The sequence below is a fragment of the Scophthalmus maximus genome, chromosome 3 (assembly GCF_022379125.1).
Source record: "Scophthalmus maximus strain ysfricsl-2021 chromosome 3, ASM2237912v1, whole genome shotgun sequence".
In the NCBI taxonomy this organism is placed as follows: domain Eukaryota; kingdom Metazoa; phylum Chordata; class Actinopteri; order Pleuronectiformes; family Scophthalmidae; genus Scophthalmus; species Scophthalmus maximus.
In genome coordinates, this window is record NC_061517.1 from 18216600 (window position 1) to 18240938 (window position 24339).

Sequence of the window (24339 nt, forward strand, 5' to 3'; positions counted from 1 at the left end):
CGCTACTCATTTGAAAACACGCTGAGTTTGCGTGAAGGAAACAAGCAAACTCTTTCTTCTCTAGATACTATATGGAGAAGACGGACATTGATGAAGATGGAAACTGGCTCCAAACTGACTTGGAGCGGGAGAAACTTAGTGATGTGCTGACAACTGAGGGAGAGTTGGCTCTGAGTTGCATGTGTCCCGACTGGCTATACGCTCTGGATCACAGCCGAGAAATTAAAAAGATGAAAGAGCGATGCCGGCCTCTGACATAACCCCTAAAACCAACTTGCTTCGGTGACAGTTCCAGCCCACAGTCAGCACCAGCACTGACTCCGGTCTCCATAAAACACGCCTGCACGTAGAGAAAAACCTCCTAATCAGCACAACTCACCGTAACCTTTTCCCCGAGTCCCCTTCTCTTTTTTTTTGCTTCAGTGCCTCTGGTGTTCACTGCCTTGTCCCCGACTCCGGCGAAATCCAGAGATTCTGCATTTTACATCATACCCGGCTTTGCCAACGACAGATCTCAGTGCTCGTTGGGTAAAAGTCTTAGTTTGTCACCCAGGTTTCGCTCTCCTGACATTTTGCAAATCCTTTCTGAAAATGCCTCACAGACAAATCGCGGGCACTGACTGTGAATGCGCCACAATGCGGGAGCAATGCGGGAGATACACAACCATGAAAGGATTGGAGGAACACTGCCAGGACCGCCAGATTCCAAAAAAGGTAAAGTTGGAATTGACATGTCAAAGCCTGGAACGACAAAGTACAAGGCAGACGGAATAACTTTCTGTCTGTCTGTCTGTCTGTCTCAGTGTCTCCCCATCCCTCGCACACACACACACACACACCAAGCGCCGACCCCAGAGAGAGCTGATAGTAAAAGTACAGGGACAATGTGTGTGTGTGGGGGGGGGGGGGGGTGATGGAAAAGAGAAATGAAATATGTGGGTATGGAGGAAGAAGAGTCAGGAATCAAGTCAACACACACACCACACACATCTAACACCTCCTCGAGGCTCTCATCGCTCCCTACTGTCACCTCAGCAGTGGCTCTTGTGGCCCTTGAATTCCCTCGGTCTCTCACACACACACACACACACACACACACACACACACACACACACACACACACACACACACACACACACACACACACACACACACACACACACACACACACACACACACACACACACACACACACACACACACACACACACACACACACACACACACACACACACACACACACACACACACCTTCAGTACATAGCTGAGCATTACGAGGTGCACCACTCCAGCGTGTTAAGCTGTTAGGGCGCCAGCTGCTCCGCTAGATGTTTGGTCTCCTTGGAGCTGAAATATTGATCGGCTCCCGGGCGCCGTCCCGCCGCCGCGGCCGTCCCCATGTATAATTGAAGCGTATATCTCTTAGCGCGGCGTGCCGGTTAGGAGAAAAGGAATTAAGCACCAAGGTAAGCTGAAGGCCCGTCTGTGCCGCCGTGGCGGCTCCTCTGTCCATCAATCATATACGCTTTTATCAAGCGGACAGGTTTCACATAGGCTTGCTGCTGCATTTACCGCAGGAAGTGCCAAACCTTGTACAAGGTAAAATTGAGACTGTTAGACAGAACATAGAAGGACTCAATTTAGGTTCATGTTTTACTGCTGGCCATTTATCCGCCGGGGTGCAGGGGCCTTTAAGGCTACTTTGAGGTAAGTAAGCAATAATGTCTTGATGCTGTTAGTCTACATTTCTCTACCAATCTCATGAAAAGGTCTTAGTCCTTTGTGAACACTCCGACTCCCGTACGCCGTCCGGGGCACTCGAGCTACAAGCCTTTTTTATTTCTTCGGGAGGTGTAAATCTTTAGAAACTGCTCATGGAAATATAGCTTTGTTTTTGAAGGCTGCCTCATTTCACGCAGTGGGTTTTTTAATCGTTTTTGGACAACAATGGCGGTCTGGGGCATTAAGCTCGACACGTTTTGAATGCTGACTGAATGCGTGTCTGTAGAACATTTCATTGTCAACGTCGAGGGAAAAATGGATCTAGTCTAACTGTGATGACAAAAAGTGTTTTTTCCTATTGTTACATTTGCCACGGTGATGGTTATGTTTACAGTTTCCTGTAAAGATGTACTGAAAAAATGACTGACAAATAGCACACGTACACTGCAAGTAGCTTTTTATACAAGCATGCCACGAACACAGGTCCCCAAAGAGCGCTGAAAGAAGCTGAATACTGAATAGACTGAATAGACTGACTCTACACAGCTGATCGAACACGTACGAGACAAACAATAACACCACAGCGAATACATACATATTTGCTGTGTATGACACATGCAAGACACCTGACAGTCGTCCAACAGAAGCGTGAATTCAGATTTATATGAACTCTTCCATGATCTGTTTCGTACACACACCCTCTGAAATAGTTTACCTGAGGAATTCAGACTTGAAACGTCACTATCTGTATTGAAATCATCTCTCAAAACTTGCTTTTAATCGATTGAGGTATTCATTTTGTTTCTTTATTCATTACTTTTAACTGTTAAAGTTTAGACAATGTTGTTTTTCTTTTTGCATTTATGTTTACTGTTGGCATGTTATATTATTTTGTTCAGCTCTTGTATTATTTGGTGGCGGTTAAATGCACAGGAAGGGGTTTATATGGGTAGAGGGAGCGCACACCGTTCTCACCAGACCGGGAAAAGACCAACAAGCTAGTTCAGCCGCAGTAATGAAATCCTCCGGTATGTTCCTCTGCACAAACAACGTCAATAAATAACAAAATAAATTGCAATAAGCGGTGGAGTGGAAAATCTTTCGTACTGGGTCTGCGTAAGATCACTTCTATCTACCTGTGTAACAATGGCAGTTAGGGCAAAGGGACATCGATGGACCATGGGAAATTTGCCACTATACTTTTATTTGTTGTCTTTGATCTTAAATGGGTTTGGGTTTTTTTGCCTATCATCTTTGATATTTGGTATTGCTTGTTTTTATCCAGCCTCTTTGCAAAGCACTTTGCGACGGCTGTTCTGAAAGGTGCTGTATAAATTCTTATTATGACTGAATGCAAAAACACTCTAAGTTACAAGAGCACACGATCACAGTGAGGCGGCAACGCAGATGGCTTTCAATAATCTCTGTGGTGTTTTATTTATGTGATGAACTCTGCCTATGTATGATCTACAGTGCACTGATTATTCAAACACATAAAAGACATTACTCTGTCACGCCTTCCACATGCAAAGAACTGGCAGGGGTGAGCCTGGAATTAAGTAATTTATAAAGAAAACTTGATTAATTTAATGAAGAAACTTGATCAGTACATTTCCCTAACATAATTTTTTTTCATAGGGAATACTGTCACTTTTTTCCCCATCGTTGAAGAGGTCTGGTGGTAATAGGGATGGATGCAAAAGTAGCTGCTAATTTGTCTGAAAGGAAATACAGCAACCGCAAAATGCAGTGCCTCCATCGATACTTCAACACCATTCAGTTTTTCATTTAGCAGAAGGGTTTTTCAACTTGCCCACGATGAAACTATTGACCTCCATGTAGACGTCTTGTAACTACACTGTGATCCTGTTTACATTCTGAAGACTGTAGTCACAGCAAACTGGTTAAAACTGTGGGCTCAAAAAAACAAAACAAAAAACAGCAAACACTCAATGAAATACATTAATGACATATCTTAAGCAAGACTACAGAAAAATGTCATTCACTCGGATGTCATTAGTACAATATTATGCAGGACTGACAGCTTTTCCACAGGGCGAATCAAAGAAGCAGCATCACTCACGAACCGGCTAAACTAAAGGTCACAGGTTGGATCAGCCTGCTCCTTCCATCGCGGCTTGCTTGTATTTAGCTCAAGACGCCGACGAAACTCAGAGGGAGGAACAAAATGTTTTTCCCAATTCTGTTGAATGAGCGCTGTTGACACGAGCGCTACGGGATTTCACCTTTTCCCTAAACACTGGCGTAAGGGGCAGAGCTTCCTCCTGCGTGATAGCCGAACGGACACGCTCGAATAGATGTGAATCACGCGCGCCGTGCCCTCCTACGTGGTAGACTGCGAGACACTGCACAGCACAACAAACATACCCGACTCCGAAAGAGTGCTTTTCTTCAGCTGAGCCGGCCTTTCTGGAGTGTGTGTGTGTGTGTGTGTGTGTGTGTGTATCTCCTGGGGAGACTCAGAGATTCAACGGTGGCTTGGTTTTTTTGCACTGACAGCTTCATTTTGGCAACCTATTCCGCGCTTTAAGGACAAACATTTTACAGGACGTGACTACTGTCATGCAGTCCTCCGAGCCGTATGGGATTCTTTACTTTGAAACCGGCGCGCGCTTCAGAGAAAACAGCGACTCAAGAAACAAAAGGCGAGGAGTGGCGCGGCTGATGTTCAAATGTTTCCCCCTCGGCGAGGCACAGTCCTCTTCTGCTTTTCAACGCTTTTGAAGTCATGTAATAAGGCTGGCGGTGTGTGTGTGTGTGTGTGTGTGTGTGTGTGTGTGTGTGTGTGTGTGTTCGTGTTGGTGAGTGATTTTTTAACACATTATGTGGATCTAAGACATGGCAGTCCACAATTTAGGGGTTAAAGGGTTTGCGTAAGAGCTGGGTGGTTGAGGTCAGGAGAGGGGGGGGGGGAAGAGAATCGAGATCGAAAAAATGAATTAAAACATCCACGTGTCCATGTTGCTCCCACTTTCTCTCATGCAGTGCTACCAGCGTCGTGCCAAACAACATTCGGAGGGTCTAGGAAAGCAGAGGATGCACGGACACGGACCAAACTTTGCCTTGGCCTTTACCGAAGCCCAGCTGTCGGCCTCATAAGTGATCACAGCGAGAGACAATGCAGAGAGGTGCACATTTCTCTCTTGCCCCCCCCCCACCTCCGCTCGCTCCGCTCCTCCGCCGGCACCGCGAGTAGCGCAACATTGCCCTCTGCTGCCCGCAGCGCTCACTGAGACTGACGCTAGAAAACATTCGAACAACTGTCAGACAATCTGACAAAAAACCAGCAACACCAGAAGGTGTACGCGTAGCCCGGGTGATTGAGACCCTGTTCTGGGGTTAGAAAGGGACAAAAACTCGACATCAGTCACTTTGCTTTGAGGTCTACACAAACACAAAGATGGACAGACAAAGTGGCCTTGTGTGACCACGGCATCAGTAGCCAATCAAAGAGAGGGCACAGCACCCTACATTTCCCTTTGTGCATCCAAACGAACGGGACACGTTCAGGCCAACATTTTCACAGCGGATTTGTCAGCGATGGGCCATGCTCGCTGCATCGCATACATTAGAGTTTGTCTGAAGCCCTGACAAACAAGTCAAATTGTCAAACCCCCCCCCCCCCCCCCCCCCCCCCCCAAAAAAACTGTGCCCCACTTTCAAAAATACAAGTTTAGAGAGGCAGCCTTGACAAATCATAAACAACGCCGTAGAGCGCCAGACACACAAAAAAGGAAAAAACAAGCGACAGACATCGTCACTGTCAAGAAGAGCGGAGACAAAGCGAGAAAATGGATTCAGCGAGAGCTCTCTCTCTCTCGCTCTCTTTTTAATCACGGCACATCTTTGCTTTTCACCAGATATTAAACCCAATCAATCATGGCTGAGTGGGGTGGGAGGGGTGAGGGGGGCCTTGCAATTTTCACTGCACGCCTGTAACTCAGGAGAGTAACCCGTCCCCCCGCACCCCCTCCCCTGACATTATTTGGATATCAAACAGCAATTTGCCACTCATAAACACCAGCATAAATGTGAGTGCATCAGGCCAAATCCAATAAAAAAAAAGAAAAAAAGCTGGTGCGACACAGAGAGGGCCAGGCCCACTTTATCATCCTGATAGGATATGATGTGGTTCATATTATTACCCTGTATGGATAATGGGATTTGGATGCTTATTGGGATGCCAAGTGGGTTTGAATACAGGCTGTGACTGTAATGGCGGATCAAAGTGGGGCGAGAGATTGTTCGATCAAAATAACATCAAGCGGAGGAAACGGGGGAGAAAAAGCAGATGGTGACAGAAGTGGAAATTTAGAAATGTGCCATGGCTGTGACTCATTGGTGTCGCTGTGAGAAAAAAAGAGAGAAAAAGACTTATTCAACACTCTGCCTTTTAACAGCAGGCTACAGCTCAGGGTTTTTCTTTCCATTAGAAAGTGTTTCTGAAAAACATCTTGTGCAACCGGCGACACCGTGAGCGGATCAGGCTCCTCCCCGACGTCGGGAGCTACAGAGGAGTTCGGCGGCGCTCTGATGCGATCGGGGGGGGGGCCGGTGGGTGACTGGCCTCCGCCCCACCGCGCGCAGAGACCTTCAGATGTCTGATTGAGGGGGAACACAGACATCCAGCTGTTCCCGCTTATCCGTCCCAAAAAAGAACAGGAAGAGTTGGAAGGCGACGGCAAACATGCTGCTGGGAGACGAGTTTCCGAGTGATAAGACTACATTGGGGTACATTTTGTAGTTCGCAACCGTTCAAAAGAAGCCTCTCTGGCAGGCACTGTGCCGAGGCTGCGTCTGTCAACCGCGGGATCGATGTTTAATGTCGTGTAATAGCAGGAAGGGCCTGCTGACGTGTTGTGTCGCTGAGCGAACTGTTGCCAGGGCCCTGCCATCGGAGTGCTGCCTTTCTGTTTGTTGCCATTTGATCCTGGATTATCCTAGAGGGAGTTAATGCACATGAACAAAGGGCAGTGAAATCCTTGCTCTTACAGAAGAAAAACTCCATGCCTAACTCCAAGGAAAGGGCGACATGTTAACACATCGGTTTATCGCTCGTGTGAACTATTTGGTTGCGACCTCAGTTGACTCCTTTCCCTTGCTTCCCGTTTCCCGAGGGGCAAAAAAAGGGGCCTCGTTGTTTCACACAGTACAGTATCATTCATCACCGACAGGGTTTATTGCGCTGGGTATCCAGTCTTTTGGGGGATTTTTCTTTTCCACAGTGTTTATCCTAAAGCCATCACCACACTGAACTGCGAACTGAAAGCGCACCCCCCAAATACATGTCAGCATTAATGTGCAATAATTTATTTATCGTACGCAATGCACTTTACTGTCATAGGCAATATGGACGTCGGCAATGAGTGCTTAGGGTAAATATGCTGGCATGATTGTGAGTATGAGTGAGTATGGATGAATGATGAATGATATATATTTATATATATTTATATTGAGCCCAGTACTTGAGTGCACCTGAATTTTGTTGTATTTTCCTTTAAATTAACAATAAAGTCTCTATCTATCTATCTATCTAGTTTCTGGTCAGGCTCATAATTGTGCTTGGACAGTTTTAGGGCAAAATCATAAAATGCATGCTTGTGTTTAGACAATATTCAACATCTGAGAGTTTTCGGGATCTTTTTTTAATAGAAACGATGAGTTTTGTGGGGGAAGAAACACATAATAAAGGATTGTTTTGGAATCAGTACCAAAACTCAGACATTGCAGTAGCACTTACGTTGAAATATTATCCCCAAATAATCCCCAGCAGGTTCACCTATAGAGACTAATCGTATGGAATAACAATATAATTAAATCAAGCAAACGCGCCCCGGATTGTGGAATTAACAGCTGAAACCAAATTTAGACTACAAGTCAAATGAATTATAGCTCAAGTGTCGTGCTGTGTTTTAACATACTAGTGTGGTGCCATCATTTGGCCCAGTTAGATCTCATCTCCGCACATCTGACTAGAAAAGCTCTGGACTGCACCGTGTGGCGTCGAGCGCTGTTTGAACTTCAGCTTTACTTACTGTACAAGAAACACCACGGGGCGCCCAGCTAGACAAAAGAAAATCCTTGTTCAAGATGAACGGATACCGTGAGGATAATCTGATCTGTGGCACAGTTCAATATCAGTGTTGTATATTTTGTCTTTTGTGTCACAAGTCCTCTGTTGCTGCGACGTCGTCCTTTGAATTTCCAGAAGTAATAGGAAGTTTCGTCATCAAAGCACATCTTTCAAAGAGTACATCACATATTTTGACTTGTTTCTTTGTTCCCTGTGTCTAATGATGATTGCAGAGGAGAAAAGAAAGAGAGAACAATGGCCGGGAAAACTAAAGAAACGGAAAGAAAGAGTACAGCAAAGTGCGACTGGAGACGTCTGCGAAACAAGAACCCCAACGTTTAACTGCGGGGCGACATCATCCACACCACAAAGCACATTCTAATTCAAATCCCAAATCAAGCAACCAGTAACCAATAACATGGAGCGAAAAGGGACGAGGTGTGTAAACAAATTCTGAAATGATCGCCTCTCCATATGAGGAGCTGCTGCGCTTCAGGCCCTCAACAAGCTGACTTTCCACAAAGATGAATTTACAGCCACAAATAACAATTTTCTTGCCACACCCTAATTTGTCAATTACTTCTTTAATGTCATTGATCAACAGTTGAGGCTACGACGTGTTAAACTAATAATGAGCGGTGCCTATTGCGAGCAAGGCCAACATGTTGTCTCCAAATGAACAAAAACCAATCAAATAAAAAAAAATTAAAAATCAAAAAGCTCAATTTAAACCGATGTGACATTTAAAATGAGATGAAAATTCACAGTTCAGATGCTGTCGCAGGTCATGTTTGGGTTTAGTACTTATTTTACCCACGTGACTTGAAATTATGAATCAGTTATCTATATAGTTGTTAATCAATCAATATCCTGACTGTTCAAGACTGGTTGATCATGCTACAGCAACACGGGGGTAATACATATTAAAAACCTATTATAGAAAAACATGCTTTAGTCACATTCTTATGTATAGTCAAAGAGACTACATAGAATTGTGTTGAATGTGTGTATCTGTCTTGTGGTTGTGGTTTTGTGTGTGTGTGTGTGTGTGTGCGTTTAAATGCAGCGATTATTACTGAGACTGACCAATATTCCACCAGTGTGTCTTGTAAAAAGAATAAGTGATAACTTTTGGTTGGGATGCCTGGCAGCCTGCCTGGGTGTGAACTTCAGTCCAAAGCAGAATGCGGCTGTGGCCAAAGGCTCCACACAAACTTAGTCGTGATGTTTCAGGTGATTGATTGATGCGGTTAGGCCAAACGGTCCATTTCAAATTTCACTGGTCTTCTCACGGGTTTTGTGTATCTGCTGCTAACAAGCTGCCTGCGGGTCACAGCAGGGGCTGCTGAACCTGTTGAGAGTTAGACCTGTAACGAAGGTGGCAGAGAACTGTTTTAGTGCTACATGAGTTACAACACGTTAAAGGAGCCGGAATTACAATAGTGGGAACCATCGGATGTTGGATTCCTGTACCGAGTTCATGCCGGCTGGCGGAAAATCAATTTCATCTTTGTGTGAAAACTGAGACAGTCGAGATCAAATCAAAAAATACACTAGGGTCTCCACAATGGCAGACCGCCAGCATATTATGACTGACTGGTGGTGCACATAAAACAACTGGGATCCATGAACAAGATGCCGTCAAGGTTTTATCTGCTTCAAGAATTACAGAAATTCAAAGCCAAGCCCAGCAGCTCCAGGGACACTGACTTTGTCAATAGCAATTTACCTGTACAGTTACAGAGGGACACATTATCAACTCAATTATCAATGACCGGTCACAACCGTGGTCCAGTCGCACAGCGGGTTCTCATTTTACACCAGACCTAATGGTTCCATCAGACCAAACAATTTGCTTCCGTTTCATTTCTATACGGAACCACAGGAGACACGTTCTCTCATGCAGAGTTCACTCTGTTTTGATATGCAGAATTAAACAAGCGCCAGAGAAGTTAGGATGTGCTGATTGGCTACAGTGAATGCAAGGGCAGTGACAAAAGTTATTGATAAGAAATGTCTGATAAAAACACAAGGTCAATGCTCCCGCCACCAAGTTTACGTTCGCTTTTCGACAGACCACGAGTAAAAACATTTGGCCAGGGCAGTCTTTGGTCTGACGTGCCACAGTGACCATGTGAGCTAGTGTGACATGTCTGGACCTCCTATTAGTTTTGTCGCACCACGTAGGGTTACACCCAAGTGGCAACCCACCCCGACATCACCCGTGGGTTTGTGAACTGCCGCTTTAAAGCCTCGAGTTTAGCATTTTGACCAGCGCCATCTTGGTTTTTTGGAACCAGTTGTAACCACATTTGGAGGAGCGAGGGGTGGGTCTGACCGCTCGTCCACCGCGCGTCCACCTACACCTGCAACCATGCTCTGATTGGACGGCACTAGCTGTCAATCACGCTGTATCCACGTCCCAATGCACAATGCGCTTTATCGTCTATTTTACTTTTTAAATGGGACCACTATTTACTAAACGAACTTCACGCTGTATTGGAGAAGACTTGAAGGTACAGATTGAGACCACAAACTCAGGAAAATGTTTGCTGACGGATATAAATCATGCGGGAAGTGAAATCTTTTTCTCATCATTTTCTCATTCTTCTTTTTGTAACCGTTGGAGTCGCCCACTGCTGGTGATTCCAAAGAATACAGGCTTCAGGCCCTTCCCGCACTGGCTTCACTTCCCCGTGGTCAATTGTTGCAGCTCTATATACAGCCTATGGTTTCACCTGACTAGTTAAAAAAGTTTGGTGGCACAACATAATTCTGGGTGTGCAGAGCCTCGAGCAAATCAGTTTTTTACTATTAGTTTCATACTATGAACAATCACTTAATTACAGCCCATTCATGTCGAACAGCCACAACTTCTTTCATTTGATTCCAGACGGGGACCTTTGCCGTTGGTCATTTCCTTGTTGTGTTTGACCATTCATAGGTTGATGTTTTTTTTTTATTTGCCACTGTCAGAGGTTTTGCTTTATCATTCTGGAATCTGTTAGTTTCATTACAAGCGATGTTGCAAATCAGTGAGCAGGACTGCTTTATGGCTGTCTGGTTATTTTATACATTATTAAGATTTTCTATTTTAAATCCTCCAGAAAATTTTGTACATCGTGTTACACACTGATATTTCAGTATGAACATAGATATATCATAATAGAGGGTATATTGCCACTGCCCCAGTGGAGCTGTTTACTTATGATGATAGATCGCTGTCAACCAAATCTGATAAAAGCGTACAAACACACAGTCCAGATAAAAGGAGATAAGACGAGGCGGAGTGTTAAACTCAAAATAAATGATATGGATGCTGTATTTCTGAACTTTGATTCTATTAAACTTTGCTATTGCTGCCTGTTTAAAAGGTACACAGATATACTTGAGATTTAAAAAACAAAGTTTTCCAGGGGTCGTAAGAACAGTTTAACCACAGAGGTCTTCAACTGACACATTCATTATCACCTCTCAACCCTGAGAAACAAACTGAGCATTTGTCGTTCTTGGCGACTGCCTGATTTCTAACTGATCTACAATTGTCCGTGTCAGCAGCTGATTTCACATTTGGACTGTAGCCATCGTGCTTTTCTCTTGAAAAAATCCTACGTAAAAACTTCCTAAGTTGTTGCTGCACATAAGAAAATATGCTGTTTGCTTGCACAGTGCAAAAATGGACTGAAACACTAATGAAATGGGACTTTTTCTTTGGGTGCAAATGGAATGAATTACTGGCAATGGGGGCATTGTGTGACCAGCTGTTTGTGCTGGATCATTCGAGAGAGTTGAAGCATAACACATCCCGATCACCGCTGTTCATTTAGCTGTGAGTGGTGGAGCTTTTGAGATGGTCTTAATTAAATAATGACTATACAAATGTGATATTTGCTTGAACGGACACTGAGCTCACTATGTAAACGCCAATGCTTATAAAAACCGACATTAGGGGGAGTTTAATTCAGAATCTACAAACCCGACACTTAAAATCACAGCAGTGTGTCACCTAAAATCCCTTTCATAATAAAGTTACCTCATTGAAGCATATCTTGTTGTTGGTCATCCTGTGCGCTGGGCTCTTCCACGTCTTCCCGAAGAAGTGCCGGTGATTTTGATCAAACAGGGTCACTCGCAGCTGGTGGGTCAAGTCCCGTTCCACCTCTGGCATCTCTGGCGACTAAAAAGAGGGGGGAGATATGAATATTAGATATAAATTACATATCATCAGCCTCCTGGTGAGTTTACATCAAGATCTTTAAACAACATCCAAACACTGGACTCTGTGTGCACACATTCAGGGGTGTAGCACCAAATTCTGGGCCCTATCCATAAGCAGTCTCTGTGGGCCCCCCATTTTTGATTTTTTTTTTTAATACATAGTTCAATAATACATAGTTTTTTAATACCGACGTATTCATCCCATTTTTAATTTATGTTATAACACTAATTACTTAGAAAACACTAACAAAATATGTTTAATTCCAGGGCGTCCAGGGGCCCTGGGTAGTCTGCCCCCCCCCCCCCCCAGTGGTACGCCCATGCACACAGTACAGCAATCGACACTAATTCCACATTGGATCTGTGTCAACTATGTGTTTATTTAGACAATCGGCCACGTTGAGATGATCTGTGGTGGATGATCCCTCAGCCGAATTTAAAAGAGCAGCCGTAACATGCTGACGCTGGTGTTTTGTGCGAGTCAACTTCATCGTGCTACTGATCAAATGTGACGGTCCCCTTCGATTGCCGAACTTTTCGAATGGAGTTCCGCGTGATCTCTGCAAACGCCCCCATGACGCGTCATAAACTATGGGGGCAAGATAGTTGTTGTTGTTGTTGTTGTTGTTGTTGTTGTCGACTCGCCTCACGCTACTTCAAAGTCACACACACTTGCACCGTTAACATGTACATCGCGTTCGGCGCCGCCCGGCGAGCGTGTCACCTGCGGGAGGGGAGCCGCGGCGAGCCGGCCGAGGCGCAGCTGGAAGCCCTGGGAGCCCGCGAGGTGGCTCTCCGCCGCCCGGCGGACGGCGGGGCTCGGGGCGGGAACCAGCCGGCTCCCGTCGAACGCCTCCCTCCAGCCGTCCGCCGCCGTGGACACGTCGCCCGCTCGCACCATGCCCTGCAGTCAATCGGAGAAAATGAGCACAACGTCGCCAATCCAATGGAATCAAATCACGGATATGCGTTCAGATTTTCAAACACGCGGCCGCCATATTGGATTCGGATTCTACCATTCGAAGCGGAGGGGCCGCTCGAGGAGAGCGGTCGATTCGTCGGGAGTATTCAAGACTGGCAGGTTGTTTTTGTTGGTACTTATCGAGTATTCTAGTGTCATATTCACACGAATGATCCTTTTCTATCGCGAAACAGAACATGTAAACGTAATTTGGCAACGGTCGCCTTCAACCCTCTAAACCTCCCACGTGGTATTTCCCGCTGTGCTGCATCAGTTGCTATGGTAATGTTGCCACGCAGGTCTAGAGTCTGCAGTTAGCGTGACAGCTTACAAAAACAGTGCAAGATTATTAGTTGGGGGTAGAAAATATTATACACTATAAATGTACACGTTGTGTAAATATCATTAGTGTTGTGGAATAAGATATTAGAATCTAAGGGGTACAACATGACGACACTATATCATCCTACATGATCCTCCAGAGGGATCAGCCACTGATTCTCCTGCCAAGGACAAGCTCTTTTGTTGGCTAACCCTAACCCATTGCATATATCAACAGCTGGATGGCAATCGAATTCAATGCAGACATATCCGACATTATTGTCACAGCTCATGAGGTCAAGACTCATCTCCGAATGACATTTCCTCCCATCTCGGTTCACTTTCACACAACACCCCTTACCCCTGCGGAAACCTCGGCATTGTTTGATCTCAATTTCCGATTAAACATATCAATTCTGTCATCCAACCATGTATTATTCAACTCACATTTCAATTTACAAAATAATTTTTATCTCCCAAAGAAAAACCTAAAAACAGGGACTCATGCATTCTTTTCATCCTGGTTAGATTACTGCCGAACTCAACAAAACATCACATCACTATAACTTTTAAGGCACGTATAGGGGGCTAGCTCCAGAATTCTTAGCTGACCTCCTGACCCCCCCTGTGAGCCTGTATGCAACCTGAGACCCTCTGTTTGGTTATTTTCTGGCCATTCCTCCATCTAACCTTTAAACCAAAGTAGTCCATTTTCATTTGTTTACATTTTTTGGCCTTTCATACACATGCACATTTGGACACACGTTTACCTGCCGTCGGTTCGAACACCAGAGGAGTCGCTGACAGTTGGAGAGGGTGTACACACATTTTAAGTATTGTAGATGGATTTATTTTATGTGGGCTTTCTAGTGGCTCAACATTTTGTTGGATATATAAACATCAAGCAGTGGAGGTAACTCAGGGGTGGACCTGGGGATTTTTTTTGTTGTGTCCTCTAACCAGCTGTGTTCTTTTCATTACTTTTATTAAAAGGAAATCATATCTGAGCCCGGAGGAAATCAAACGCAATAGCAGATGGGAGCCACTAGGGGGCAGCGACACTCCACCGCCGCGTGTGTTCAGCCTCAAGAGGAAGAGGAAGAGGAAGAGGAAGCGGTAGATACAAACAAACAAACAAACCGGGACGGTGCGATGCGATGTCTGGGCTCTGCGGGAAAACTGTACCGGTGAAAATTCGGAGTTGTGATGGAAACAGAAAGTACGGAGTGGCGGCCAAAGACCTGAAGGAGCTGCTCCAAAAAGGCTGCAAGTTATTACAGGTGAGATCGCTGTGGGGGTGTTATTTCAGCGACTGTACCTCCAGTTCCGGTTTGTGCTCAGCGGGGATGTGAAAAGGGTGATGGAGACAAGTCAACACAGTTCAGCCACAGAGCGACCAGCTGAAGTCGCTGTGAATACATTTTCAGCGTTGGATACACGTAGCCTCATCTGGTCTGCTCCGGTTCAAGGTCATCGTCACCACCCAGGGGACAAGATATGATGAATGTTCGATGAAATGATCTACAGTCGCGTTATCTGTCATGCACAGACGCCCTGGTTCCACTGGAGACGTGCCCACATGTTCCCGACATGTCCCGCTCCCTGCACGCCCGATAAGAAGACCGAACTGAAGTTAACAACACAGGAGGGGAACCGCTGAGCATTACAGCAGCACAAGGACAGGTCAAAGGTCAAAGAGGCAGACAGATGCAGTATACAAAAGAGCAGGAAGACATAAATATATGTACTTTGAGATTGCTTTTAGCAATGAAAAGTGCTCTATAAATAAAAATTCTTACAAATGATCTGACTTTTTGTCAGCAGTAGCCATGATACTTGAATAAACTCACTGTACGGATAAGAGGGACTGTGTCATAGTGACTTTGTCCAATAGGTCCTGGAGGACGGGCGCCATCTCTTTCAGAAGATTATAAGATTAACACGTCTGTGTAATCAGAGAAGACTTGCATCACAGGCAACATTGAATCTAACAAAAAAAATAAAACAAGATACGCAGATCATCCCTCTTTTCTGTCGTCACGTCTCCAGACTGTCTGCTGACTAATGGCACAAATAGTAAAAACATTAACCACGAGACAGATGTGCGAGTTCCTCCCCAGTTCTAGACAGGCTTGAGTTGAGCACTTTTTTAAAAGAAAACACATGGGTATCACAGTATTTCAAAGTGTATGAAAATATGTATCATTTATAATTTGAGACTTATACTTTTAAATTGTCCAGGAAATCAATCCCCTTGACGGGGGGGGGGGGGGGGGTATGAATTGAAATAACATCCGTCGTTGTTATTATTTTTATGTCTTCTGTGTTCCAGGTGCCACTGGCCGGTGCACACGTGTGTTTGTATTCTGATGGGACAAAAGTGACGGAGGAGTTTTTCCCGACGCTGCCTGACCACGCTGAACTTGTTCTCCTCTCCAGAGAGCAGACGTGGAGCGGGGGTGGGTGAAACTACACTCTCAAATAAATAAATAATTAAATAAATAAAGACAAACGCTTCAACTCTGCTCTCTTGACCAGGCAAACTGTACGTTTAGAGCCAGGGTGAAAACCTTTACAACCCCCTGTGCTTCTTCTAATTGCAGTTGTGTGCGACATCGGCCGTTTGCTGAACACTGACCGGCACGCCGAGGGGCTCGTCCGAGCAGCGAAGGGGCTCCTGTCTGAGGAGCAGTCTCCGAGGACACGCAAGATCCTGACGGACCTGCTGCTGAACCTGGAGGACAGATCCGAGCTGGAGAGCAGGGCGGACGATGAAGAGTGGTTCAAAGGTACGGCGGCCACCGCTGCTCCGCTGACTGGGCGGGTGCTACGGCAGCACGTTGAGGACAGACTTTACATTTCTGGCTGTATTACCACACCTGCATCCAACACTATTTCAATAACCTGCCTGTATTGAAGAGATTTCTGGGGGTGAGTAACTGATGACTAAAGAGATGTGAGCAGAAGTAATTTATAATGTAGATATGGCCTCAAAATAATTTTCAAATATGAAGGAAGGTGACTAAAGAAACAATGGAAATAGTTAAGTATAACCGTGAGTGTGTCATGTTCAACACTTAAAAAAACAACACTGGCGCTAAATTCATCTGCAGTGAAGCTTGTTGATGAACTGGGTTTCATTTCAGGCGTGGACGCTCGATTCAAGACAAAGTCGTCCTACATGAAGTTCAACTGTGAGAGCAGGATCCGAGGTTACATGAAGGAGGTCAGTCTGCCAAGTCAGACTCTCAGCTCCTCGGGGCGAATAATGAAATCTCCTCTATCATAGTATCTAACGGCTTGTTTTTTCTATTTTCTCAGGTGGATGACGCCGCCAAAACTATAGAGAAAGTGAAATTCCGGGCGGAGTTGTTGAAAACAGCGAAGCGCCTGGCGGAAATGCTGAAAGCAGCAAAGTACAACGGCGGCTACTTTGACAGGACTGAGAAGGAGCCCGACCGCCTCTGCACTCGGGACGGATGGTTTACCTGCCAGGTAGGAGGGGAGTGAAAACGAACACTGTATAGACCTCCTGTGTCGGCGTAAACACAACACGTGAGGGAGCTTGACCAGCTCTCTGAACATATCTATATCTGCACGTCTCAGGGACCGTTTGACCAGAACGCGTGCCGGTCCCTCCACTCCATCAACCCCTACGGCAGCCGAGAGAGCAGGGTCGTCTTCAGCACGTGGAATCTGGACCACAGGTGAAACACTTGGAGCTGAGTCAAGGAAAAAAGAAATATGGCAGCTTTATTTTAAAAACATTTTGGACCTTTTGACCCCAATTCCACCCGTTTTTAAACTTTCAGCTTAACCAACTTAATCACGTTCTCTCGGGTATGAAATGTGAGCTGCAGACGTCCCCAAAGTGATGGACAGCTGGAAAACGAAAAATCAGTTATGATTCAGTCACGTTGACACCGTCACAATAAATTCATTTGTAGTTTTTACCCCTCATCAGGCAGTTCTGTATATGTAACAAATAATGGTAGAACTCAAATTTCAATTTCATTTCAAACTGACTAGATTTCACTTTCATGCATTTTACATTATTCTCATTTTCCTTCTGATGAGACGAATCACTATTCTATTGAGTAATAAACCATCCGTGCAGAATCCCCGCTTCCCGTCATGAAGCGACCTAGTTTATGAATAAAACTTCTCCTTCGTCGTCGTTGTCGTCCTGTGTCCAGGATCGAGAAAAAGAGGGCGATCATCCCCGCCCTGCTGGAGGCCCTGCGGAATCGCAAGGCCGACGAGGTCAACCTGACCTACTTCTACCGCCTGCTGTTCACCAGGGAGAACCTGAAGCTGGTTCACATCGTGTGCCACAAGAAGGGAGCTCACGACCTGCGGTGCGACTCCAGGAGGATTTACAGACGAGCCGGAAACGCAGGCGGGGGCAACCAGAGGGCCAGAGGGAAGAAGAGGCGCTTGATGTGAATATTTAGAGCTGATTTTTGATTAATGTGTATGAGCTGTGACAAAAAATTCTGTGAATAATTATCTCAGGTCCGTGTAGCAAGATCACAACAACAATTTTTTTTTACCTCACTATTAAGCTGTGCAGAGCTGTGATACAGTCCGACAGGAGTATTCACACTGACTTGGAAATCGTGGGACACATTTATTTGTTTGTCGTGTTGGCAGGGCAATGTCAAACGCGTGAGCTGATTACAATGTACAGGCCTGTCGCTCCGTCAACGAGTTGCATAGAAGAATATAAAAAGCTTTTTTTGTTTTTGTATAAATACGGCAGTAAAAATATATATATACATTTGCTTAAGTGGTCAGAACAATCAGCTATGTACAAAAATTTTATAACAGACAAATCTTTTGCAATCGCTTTACACCTCTTGTTGAAATTAGTGCTACGTTTACTTACAAACGTTTTATATTTATTTTCATAATTTTCATATGTAAATTTTTATCATATCTTCTCTAACAGAAACCATGTCAGTGTAGATTATTAGCTGCATCCATATGTTCATGTACAGACAAAAGGTGTTTGTGTTAATCGGAGCACACAGAGATGCATCAAGGACGATTATTAGACACTTGGTGAGTTAATGAATCTCGTAATGAAAACTACTGACGTCACATTCATCTTCGACAAGGAATTTTGTGATATTAAATGATCTCTTTCTGAAGCGGTTATTTTCGTGTGTGTTTCCTCCTTCCTCGTCGAGTTTATAGTCTGAACCCAGGACAGGAAACATATCTTGTGCTGCTTTCTTACATCTTGTAATTTGCAGATTTTTGCGAGAATTTTTCCCCCTGAACTTTAAACCAGTGCTGTATTCGATAAGGCTAAATGTTAACTTAAATGTTTCATGGACTGATTTGTTTTAAGTGCTGTCGACACACCCTCCAAAGAACCAGGGCTGGTAAGAGCCTAAATAAAAGTACTACTGTAATGTATTTTACTGAAAATTAAATCAAAATAATAAGGTATCAGCCCAAATATTATTGGTAGAAAACAATTTGACACTTCTTGTGCGAGTCAACGTTGGACGTTTCAAATGTTACTGCCAGAAGCAACTCTTTGGAGCTGCTGTAAATCACTTCAGCGCGCTGTGACAGACGCAGGTTCAGGGCGAATCTCCCCGTGTGATGTGACGAGGATCGGATTGGCTGCAGCGTCTGAACAGATCAGTGTCATTTGGCGGCTTTTTCCCCTAAGTGCAGAGAGGTTTAACGTCCTTCCTCAGACAACTCTTTTGAGTCCACCACCAGTCGTCGGTGCAGTTACTCATTACTAAGCGCCGCCTCCTCTGGCGTCCCGCCGAAGCCCACCTCCTCCTCGTCGCTGTCGTCCCGTGCGTAGTAATGTCGCCTCCTGTTCTCCCTGTGGACAGGGCCGGAAGTGGCCAATGACGATCCTTGAGGAAAGTCCTTTCATATAAAAGAAAAAAAGTCAATTTTGGGAGTTATTTCAGCAGGTCATGTTCAACCTCAAAACACAAATCAAACTTGATGTAATGCATTGGGGACCGTCCACTTAAAAAGTCCTTGTGATGTTTAAAATGTACATAGTTAAATTTACAAGTAGAGGTATAAAGTACACTTGGTCGTGTTGGTTACATTACTGATGCAGTCCCCGTTGAAATGAGGTCATCATCTCCTTACAGTTTGATTCTGTCCTTGATTTAGAGAATCTCTTTAATATCACTGCTATCGACACAGCTAAGGTTAGCTCATACATACATACATTTTTACAAGACGTGTTTTGCTTTAGAATCGCTTATTGCCCCTTTATGTGAAGTATATGATAAGATTGTGCATACATGTCCGTTAAGTTGAAAAGATTCTGCCAAAGTAGGCCTTCATTTCGAACACCAATGGTATTGGGGTTGTGTTCATTCATTCATATATCTCATTACCTTTAATTCTTAATGAAATGAGTCACTTTGATTGAATTTATTCTAATGTGTACCAAGTGTAGAAAAATAAACTGAAAAATGCCCTGTTAATGATGAAACACATCATCGTCTCCCGTTCTGCACTTTGACCGCATGTTGTCATTTTTTGCAGTAAAAGATTTCAACTTGTGTCGACATGTAAAGTGCATGTTAAAATGTGCCTTTGTGTGTTAGTGTTAAAAGCGCAAATTCAGCAGTTGACAAAACAACCTTGAGCTCAGCTTACGCACTCGTTCTGGAGCTTTTGGACATATCGCACGTATCTCATCAGCTGATCGAGCGTACTCAGCGGTCTGAAGGTCAGCAAAGCATGTGTGGTGACGATACTGAATCAAACAGGAGAACCTTTGGAAGCGCTCTCTTTTTGAAACTCCTCCACTGGCCGACAGCGGGGAAGGGGTTTCCCTCACCTGTACAACGTCCAGGTTTCCAAAGAACTGCTCTACGGGCAGGATCTGGTTGCTGTCGTCGTCGGGGTAGACGTCTTTTCCCGTTTCTTCACAATCCATCTCCTCGCTCTCCCGTTTGTCCAGGAGGCCGTTTGCTCGGCAGCCATCCGCGTCCGGCCCCGCCCTCAGCTCGTTCTCTTTGCCCTCCTGCCCGCGAAGCTCCGGCGACGCCGAGCATCTCCGCCCGCCCGCAGACTGCTGGTGGCACTCGCAGCTGATGCGAGAGTGTCTCTTCGGGGGGCCGGCTGCTCTGCTGTGACCGCCGACCAATGAGCTGCTCTCTGTTGCCGAGGGCGTCTTTGGACTTTTCAGACATCTCCTCCTGGCAGCAGGAGCCTGTCACAAAGTTTAAGAACAGGGTTGAGATGATGCTGTATGTGCTCACCTATCGTACCATACATGTCTATGAACTCAATCATTTTAATTGAGCTCAATAACAGCCATCGTGTCTACATGTGTGTTTGTTGACAAGAATGAATGTCAATAACAGTTCAAATGCAGTTGTGAAAGTCTAGCCATTTAAAATAATAACGGTTTAGGAAAATACATCAAATATTCTCTCTCGTTTACACAGGTAACACAAACCTTTCTGGAGCTTTTGACATCAGAGCTGCTCTTCCTCTTTCTGGTCTTCGAGCTGTCGAGTTGACCCGGCATCTGCAAGGCAGCATAATGTAGTTAGTTTAATAATCCAAGGTGGGAATAATACTCAATCGTAGCGACCAGTTCATGAAAACAACTGTTTGAATCTGAAGGGAGGCGGCCATCGCGATGACAGAAGCTGGGAGGCTCCTGCTCTGCAGCTATTTAGCTGAATGTAAAAGATTAAGAAACTTTAATTTATTGCACATTTTGTTTCTGTGATCTGGCTTCAAGAGCATCAGGATGTTGGGAGTATTTTCCAGCAGTGCACCAACTCCAGCGAACAAACAAACGTGGCCCGTCCACACTTGGCAAGTCGACGTGAGAACTTTGAATGGCTGCCTCAGATAATCACCATTGTGTAGTTTGAGTTTAGTATATTAATGAGGTCACGCATGGCTTCGGCCGCAACGCTCCCAGGGAAAAACTAAAACCAGGTGACGAGATGACGGGACACATAAATCTTCACTTTATCAAAAAGCGGTGGGGAAATATATGTGGGCCAGGTTTGGATGAAATCAGTGATTTATTGCTGCAGGAAAAAGGTTGACAGAAAAGCAGCCGGCAGGGCGACGTGCTGCTGCTTGCGATGGCTGAACAGATGGACGTGTGCGGTGAAATCCCTGACAGATAAAATTCCAACATTGAGGATTGTTCTGGACGATACGGCTGCCCCCGTCAGCAAGGCGGCGACGTTGATTCTGACGACAAGCCTTAGCTTCTGTTAAGGTTTTTTTTTCTTCTAAAAATCGGAGAATGTGTTTGAAATGTCCAATTTTCTTATTCCTCTGACACAAATATCTATGGCTGGGTAGAAATCTTGATAGATTGTTCAGGAGGTAAGATCAGATGTGGGACTCAACATGGCCTCTTTTTTGGGTGCCAATTGATTGAGCCATGGGTAAGTGATATTAATTCCGCAGCCAGAAACCTTGCAACTAAATTCCGAAGCTCACGTCAATTATAACCTCACTCAATCTTATCGGTTCCAACTCCCGAGACGTCTCCAAATTAAATTGGCTCCGTCTTTTCCTGACCAAGAAAAGCTTATTCGCGCTTTTGTCTTTTCACGCTTAGACTACGGCAATGCACCGTGTTCAGATGCGTCAGTGAATCCCTCAGTGTCTCGGCTGCAGCTCGCGTCGCCACCAACTCCCAGTGCCGGGCCAACGTCTCCCCCAGTTCTTGCCTCCCCTCATTGTTGGCTGCCTTTTTTAACTTTTGGATTACTTTTAAGAATATTAGAATAACTTTTTAAAGCTCAGCCTGGTCTGACCCCCAGACATACCATGTAGCTACTAACTCCTCATGCTCCACGCCCTAACCGATGACCCACTGACCAACTCTCACTAGTAGTTGCCAAGTCGGGGCTGGTAACTAAGGGTGACCGGGCCTTTCACCATCAGGACCCAGAGGCTCTGGAATGGACTACATGCACTAGGCTTCGCCATGTACTTCCGTTTCAAACTAATGCTGCTCGTCTTTTTCACGGTCTGTTTACCTTTACTATGTTTATCCACTACTTCAATCAGAGTTTTGTCCCAAGCGTTACGCACAAGAGGTGCTCCGTCACCTCTCACACGAAGGCTCTGCAGCAGACACTTCGTTACCGATCAAGCTTACGGACCGGTGAAACAGTTGAGCAGTACTAAGTAGAACTTAAAATCACTGCCTAAAACATATTTTCATAGGGAACGCCTCTTAAAGGGATAGTTCAGTGGTTTTGAAGAGGGGTTGTTCGAGTTACTTATGCATAGTTAATACGTCACCTTACGGCGTTTGTAGGGGAAGTGGAAGTAGTCTAAGTCACAGTCCCACTGTTTCAGAGGGGACCACCGAAAAAACCTATTTTTCGATTTAAACGTTACCTAAAAAGGAGAAAGACGGCGGGAAAAGAGGTTTTTCGGTGGTCCCCTCTGCAACAGTGGGACTGGGACTTGCGCTACTTCCACTTCTCCTCCACACTCCGTTAAATGACATCGCCGATCGCCACCTGCTGAAGGTGACATCTGAACTGTGCACGAGTGACTCGTACAACCCCGCTTCAAAATCACCGAACTGTCCCTTTAATGCTCGATTTCTCCACCGGTGTCGACCGATCTCTGCTTCTGATTATTTTCTTTCGGCTTTCTCATTTGTGTTTGCTCTTGTTTTGCTCAGGCATGTCTTCTCCCCGCGTGTTTTTGTTAGGCACCCTGTAACCTCGTTGAAATAAGCGCAACAGCAGTTGCATTCCTAGTAGTATTATGACTGCGGCCACCGCGGCGCCGTTCGGCCCCCTGACCCGTCCAGACTCTCCGCGACGCCCCTGTGTCCGCCGCAGGCCGAACGACAAGTTGGCCATTTGACGCCGCCCAACTCACCAGCTCCGGGTGACCCCCAGGGTGTCAACGGGGCTCCTGGCTACACGGTGTCCGGTAATCGACCCCGGCGGGCGGGGTCAACGGCGTAGAAGCTAACAAGGCTAACGAGAGAGCTAGCTAAACTACTCACCCTGCGCGTCGGTTGCCAGCGTCGCGCGTCGGTTTTTTTTCTCGACTCTCCGGCTCCTTATCAGCTTTAATAATAATACAATAATAATCCAGCAGCCTTCAGCTAGCTCAACAGTGTCGTGGGCATCTGTCAACGTGTGGCGGAGCTACGCCTGGTGTGTCCGCCGGGCCCCGCAGCCGCCTCGGTGCGTTTCCTGCCTCTGAGGTTCAGTCGGGGGTCAGAGAGTGTTGACCGTCGGTCGGTCGTCCCCCTCCTCCTCCTCCTCACCTTAAAGCGAACTGGACTGATGCTGTGACCGACTGGACTCGTGATGTTTCATTTGGTCTGCTTCTCTTCGCCTCCCGCAGATGCACCGTGCAGGAACAAGGCTGATGGGCTTGAATTACCCTGTCGAATAATTAGAATACAACTGTCAGATACAAGCTCCCTGACAATTCTAACAAAATAGCCTCGGCTATAGCACATATAGACGACCAGGAAAACGTTGGACGTTGTATTTTGTCCTGTTAATTATGATTTTTTTTTTTTTAATTTATAGAGAATGACAGGTTTAAATGTGTGTCGGTGTTGGTTCAGTTTCAGTTGGCGTTTTGGTTTAACCCGGTTTGTTCGAGGTGACCGACAGGGGGCGGAAGAGGGCGGTAAACCAAGTGTAATTACTAGAATTGTCCGCAAGAGGTAGCTATTCTCTCAGGGTATGCGGGGAGGTTATTGGGAAAAATGTTATGTTATGTTATTCCATAGCAGTAGGTAATTTGTTAACAGGTGGAGTGGGGCTCACGCAGTTAACAAACACTGCTCAATTTAAATACCCATCTTACTTTTACACCAACTTCAAAAACCTGTTCAGAAGCTGACACCCTCTTGTCCATACGTCTCTCTTCTGTATCCACACTGGGACGTTTTGAGCTTCGTTCACACCACTTGCATATATTTTTCATTAAGATTTGAATTGCTCCATTTGCTCTGCACTGTAGTGCATTTGTCTACAGTCCATTCTTTCACTTGCAATGC

The 24339-nt window shown here is 45.4% G+C and overlaps 3 protein-coding genes across 8 annotated transcripts in view; 1 reads left to right on the plus strand and 2 right to left on the minus strand.

The window, feature by feature from the left end:
• Positions 1-14651, minus strand: part of nphp4 (nephronophthisis 4) — a 142162-nt gene extending 127511 nt beyond the window's left edge. For 2 of the 3 annotated variants that reach the window (XM_047330936.1, XM_047330935.1), the window contains exons 1-2: positions 12759-13051; positions 11850-11993 (exon numbers count right to left, since the gene is read on the minus strand). In XM_047330936.1, the coding sequence (XP_047186892.1) occupies positions 11850-11993; positions 12759-12935 (321 nt within the window). In that variant the 5' untranslated portion in view covers positions 12936-13051. Of the gene's footprint in view, positions 1-11849; positions 11994-12758; positions 13052-14634 lie in introns of those variants that run through there. The other variant, XM_047330937.1, reaches the window with a different exon arrangement.
• On the plus strand, positions 12920-18476 carry dffb (DNA fragmentation factor, beta polypeptide (caspase-activated DNase)). 2 transcript variants are annotated; one of them, XM_035644990.2, is made up of 8 exons: positions 12920-13128; positions 14310-14596; positions 15649-15775; positions 15920-16105; positions 16463-16542; positions 16638-16811; positions 16923-17023; positions 17513-18476. In XM_035644990.2, exons 2-8 carry the CDS (start codon positions 14474-14476, stop codon positions 17760-17762), a joined length of 1041 nt encoding a protein of 346 aa, XP_035500883.2. In that variant the 5' UTR covers positions 12920-13128; positions 14310-14473; the 3' UTR covers positions 17763-18476. The 2 variants fall into 2 exon arrangements, with proteins under 2 accessions (XP_035500883.2, XP_035500884.2); XM_035644991.2 differs by having other exon boundaries at positions 12920-13115.
• c3h1orf174 (chromosome 3 C1orf174 homolog) lies at positions 17934-23920 on the minus strand. 3 transcript variants are annotated; one of them, XM_035644993.2, is made up of 4 exons: positions 23593-23920; positions 20776-20847; positions 20152-20526; positions 17934-19214 (listed from the first exon to the last, which is right to left on the minus strand). In XM_035644993.2, exons 2-4 carry the CDS (start codon positions 20845-20847, stop codon positions 19068-19070), a joined length of 594 nt encoding a protein of 197 aa, XP_035500886.1. In that variant the 5' UTR covers positions 23593-23920; the 3' UTR covers positions 17934-19067. The 3 variants fall into 3 exon arrangements, with proteins under 3 accessions (XP_035500886.1, XP_035500885.1, XP_035500887.1); XM_035644992.2 differs by lacking the exon at positions 23593-23920 and adding an exon at positions 23326-23576; XM_035644994.2 differs by lacking the exon at positions 23593-23920 and adding an exon at positions 23196-23243.
• Positions 23921-24339: the final 419 nt, after the last annotated feature.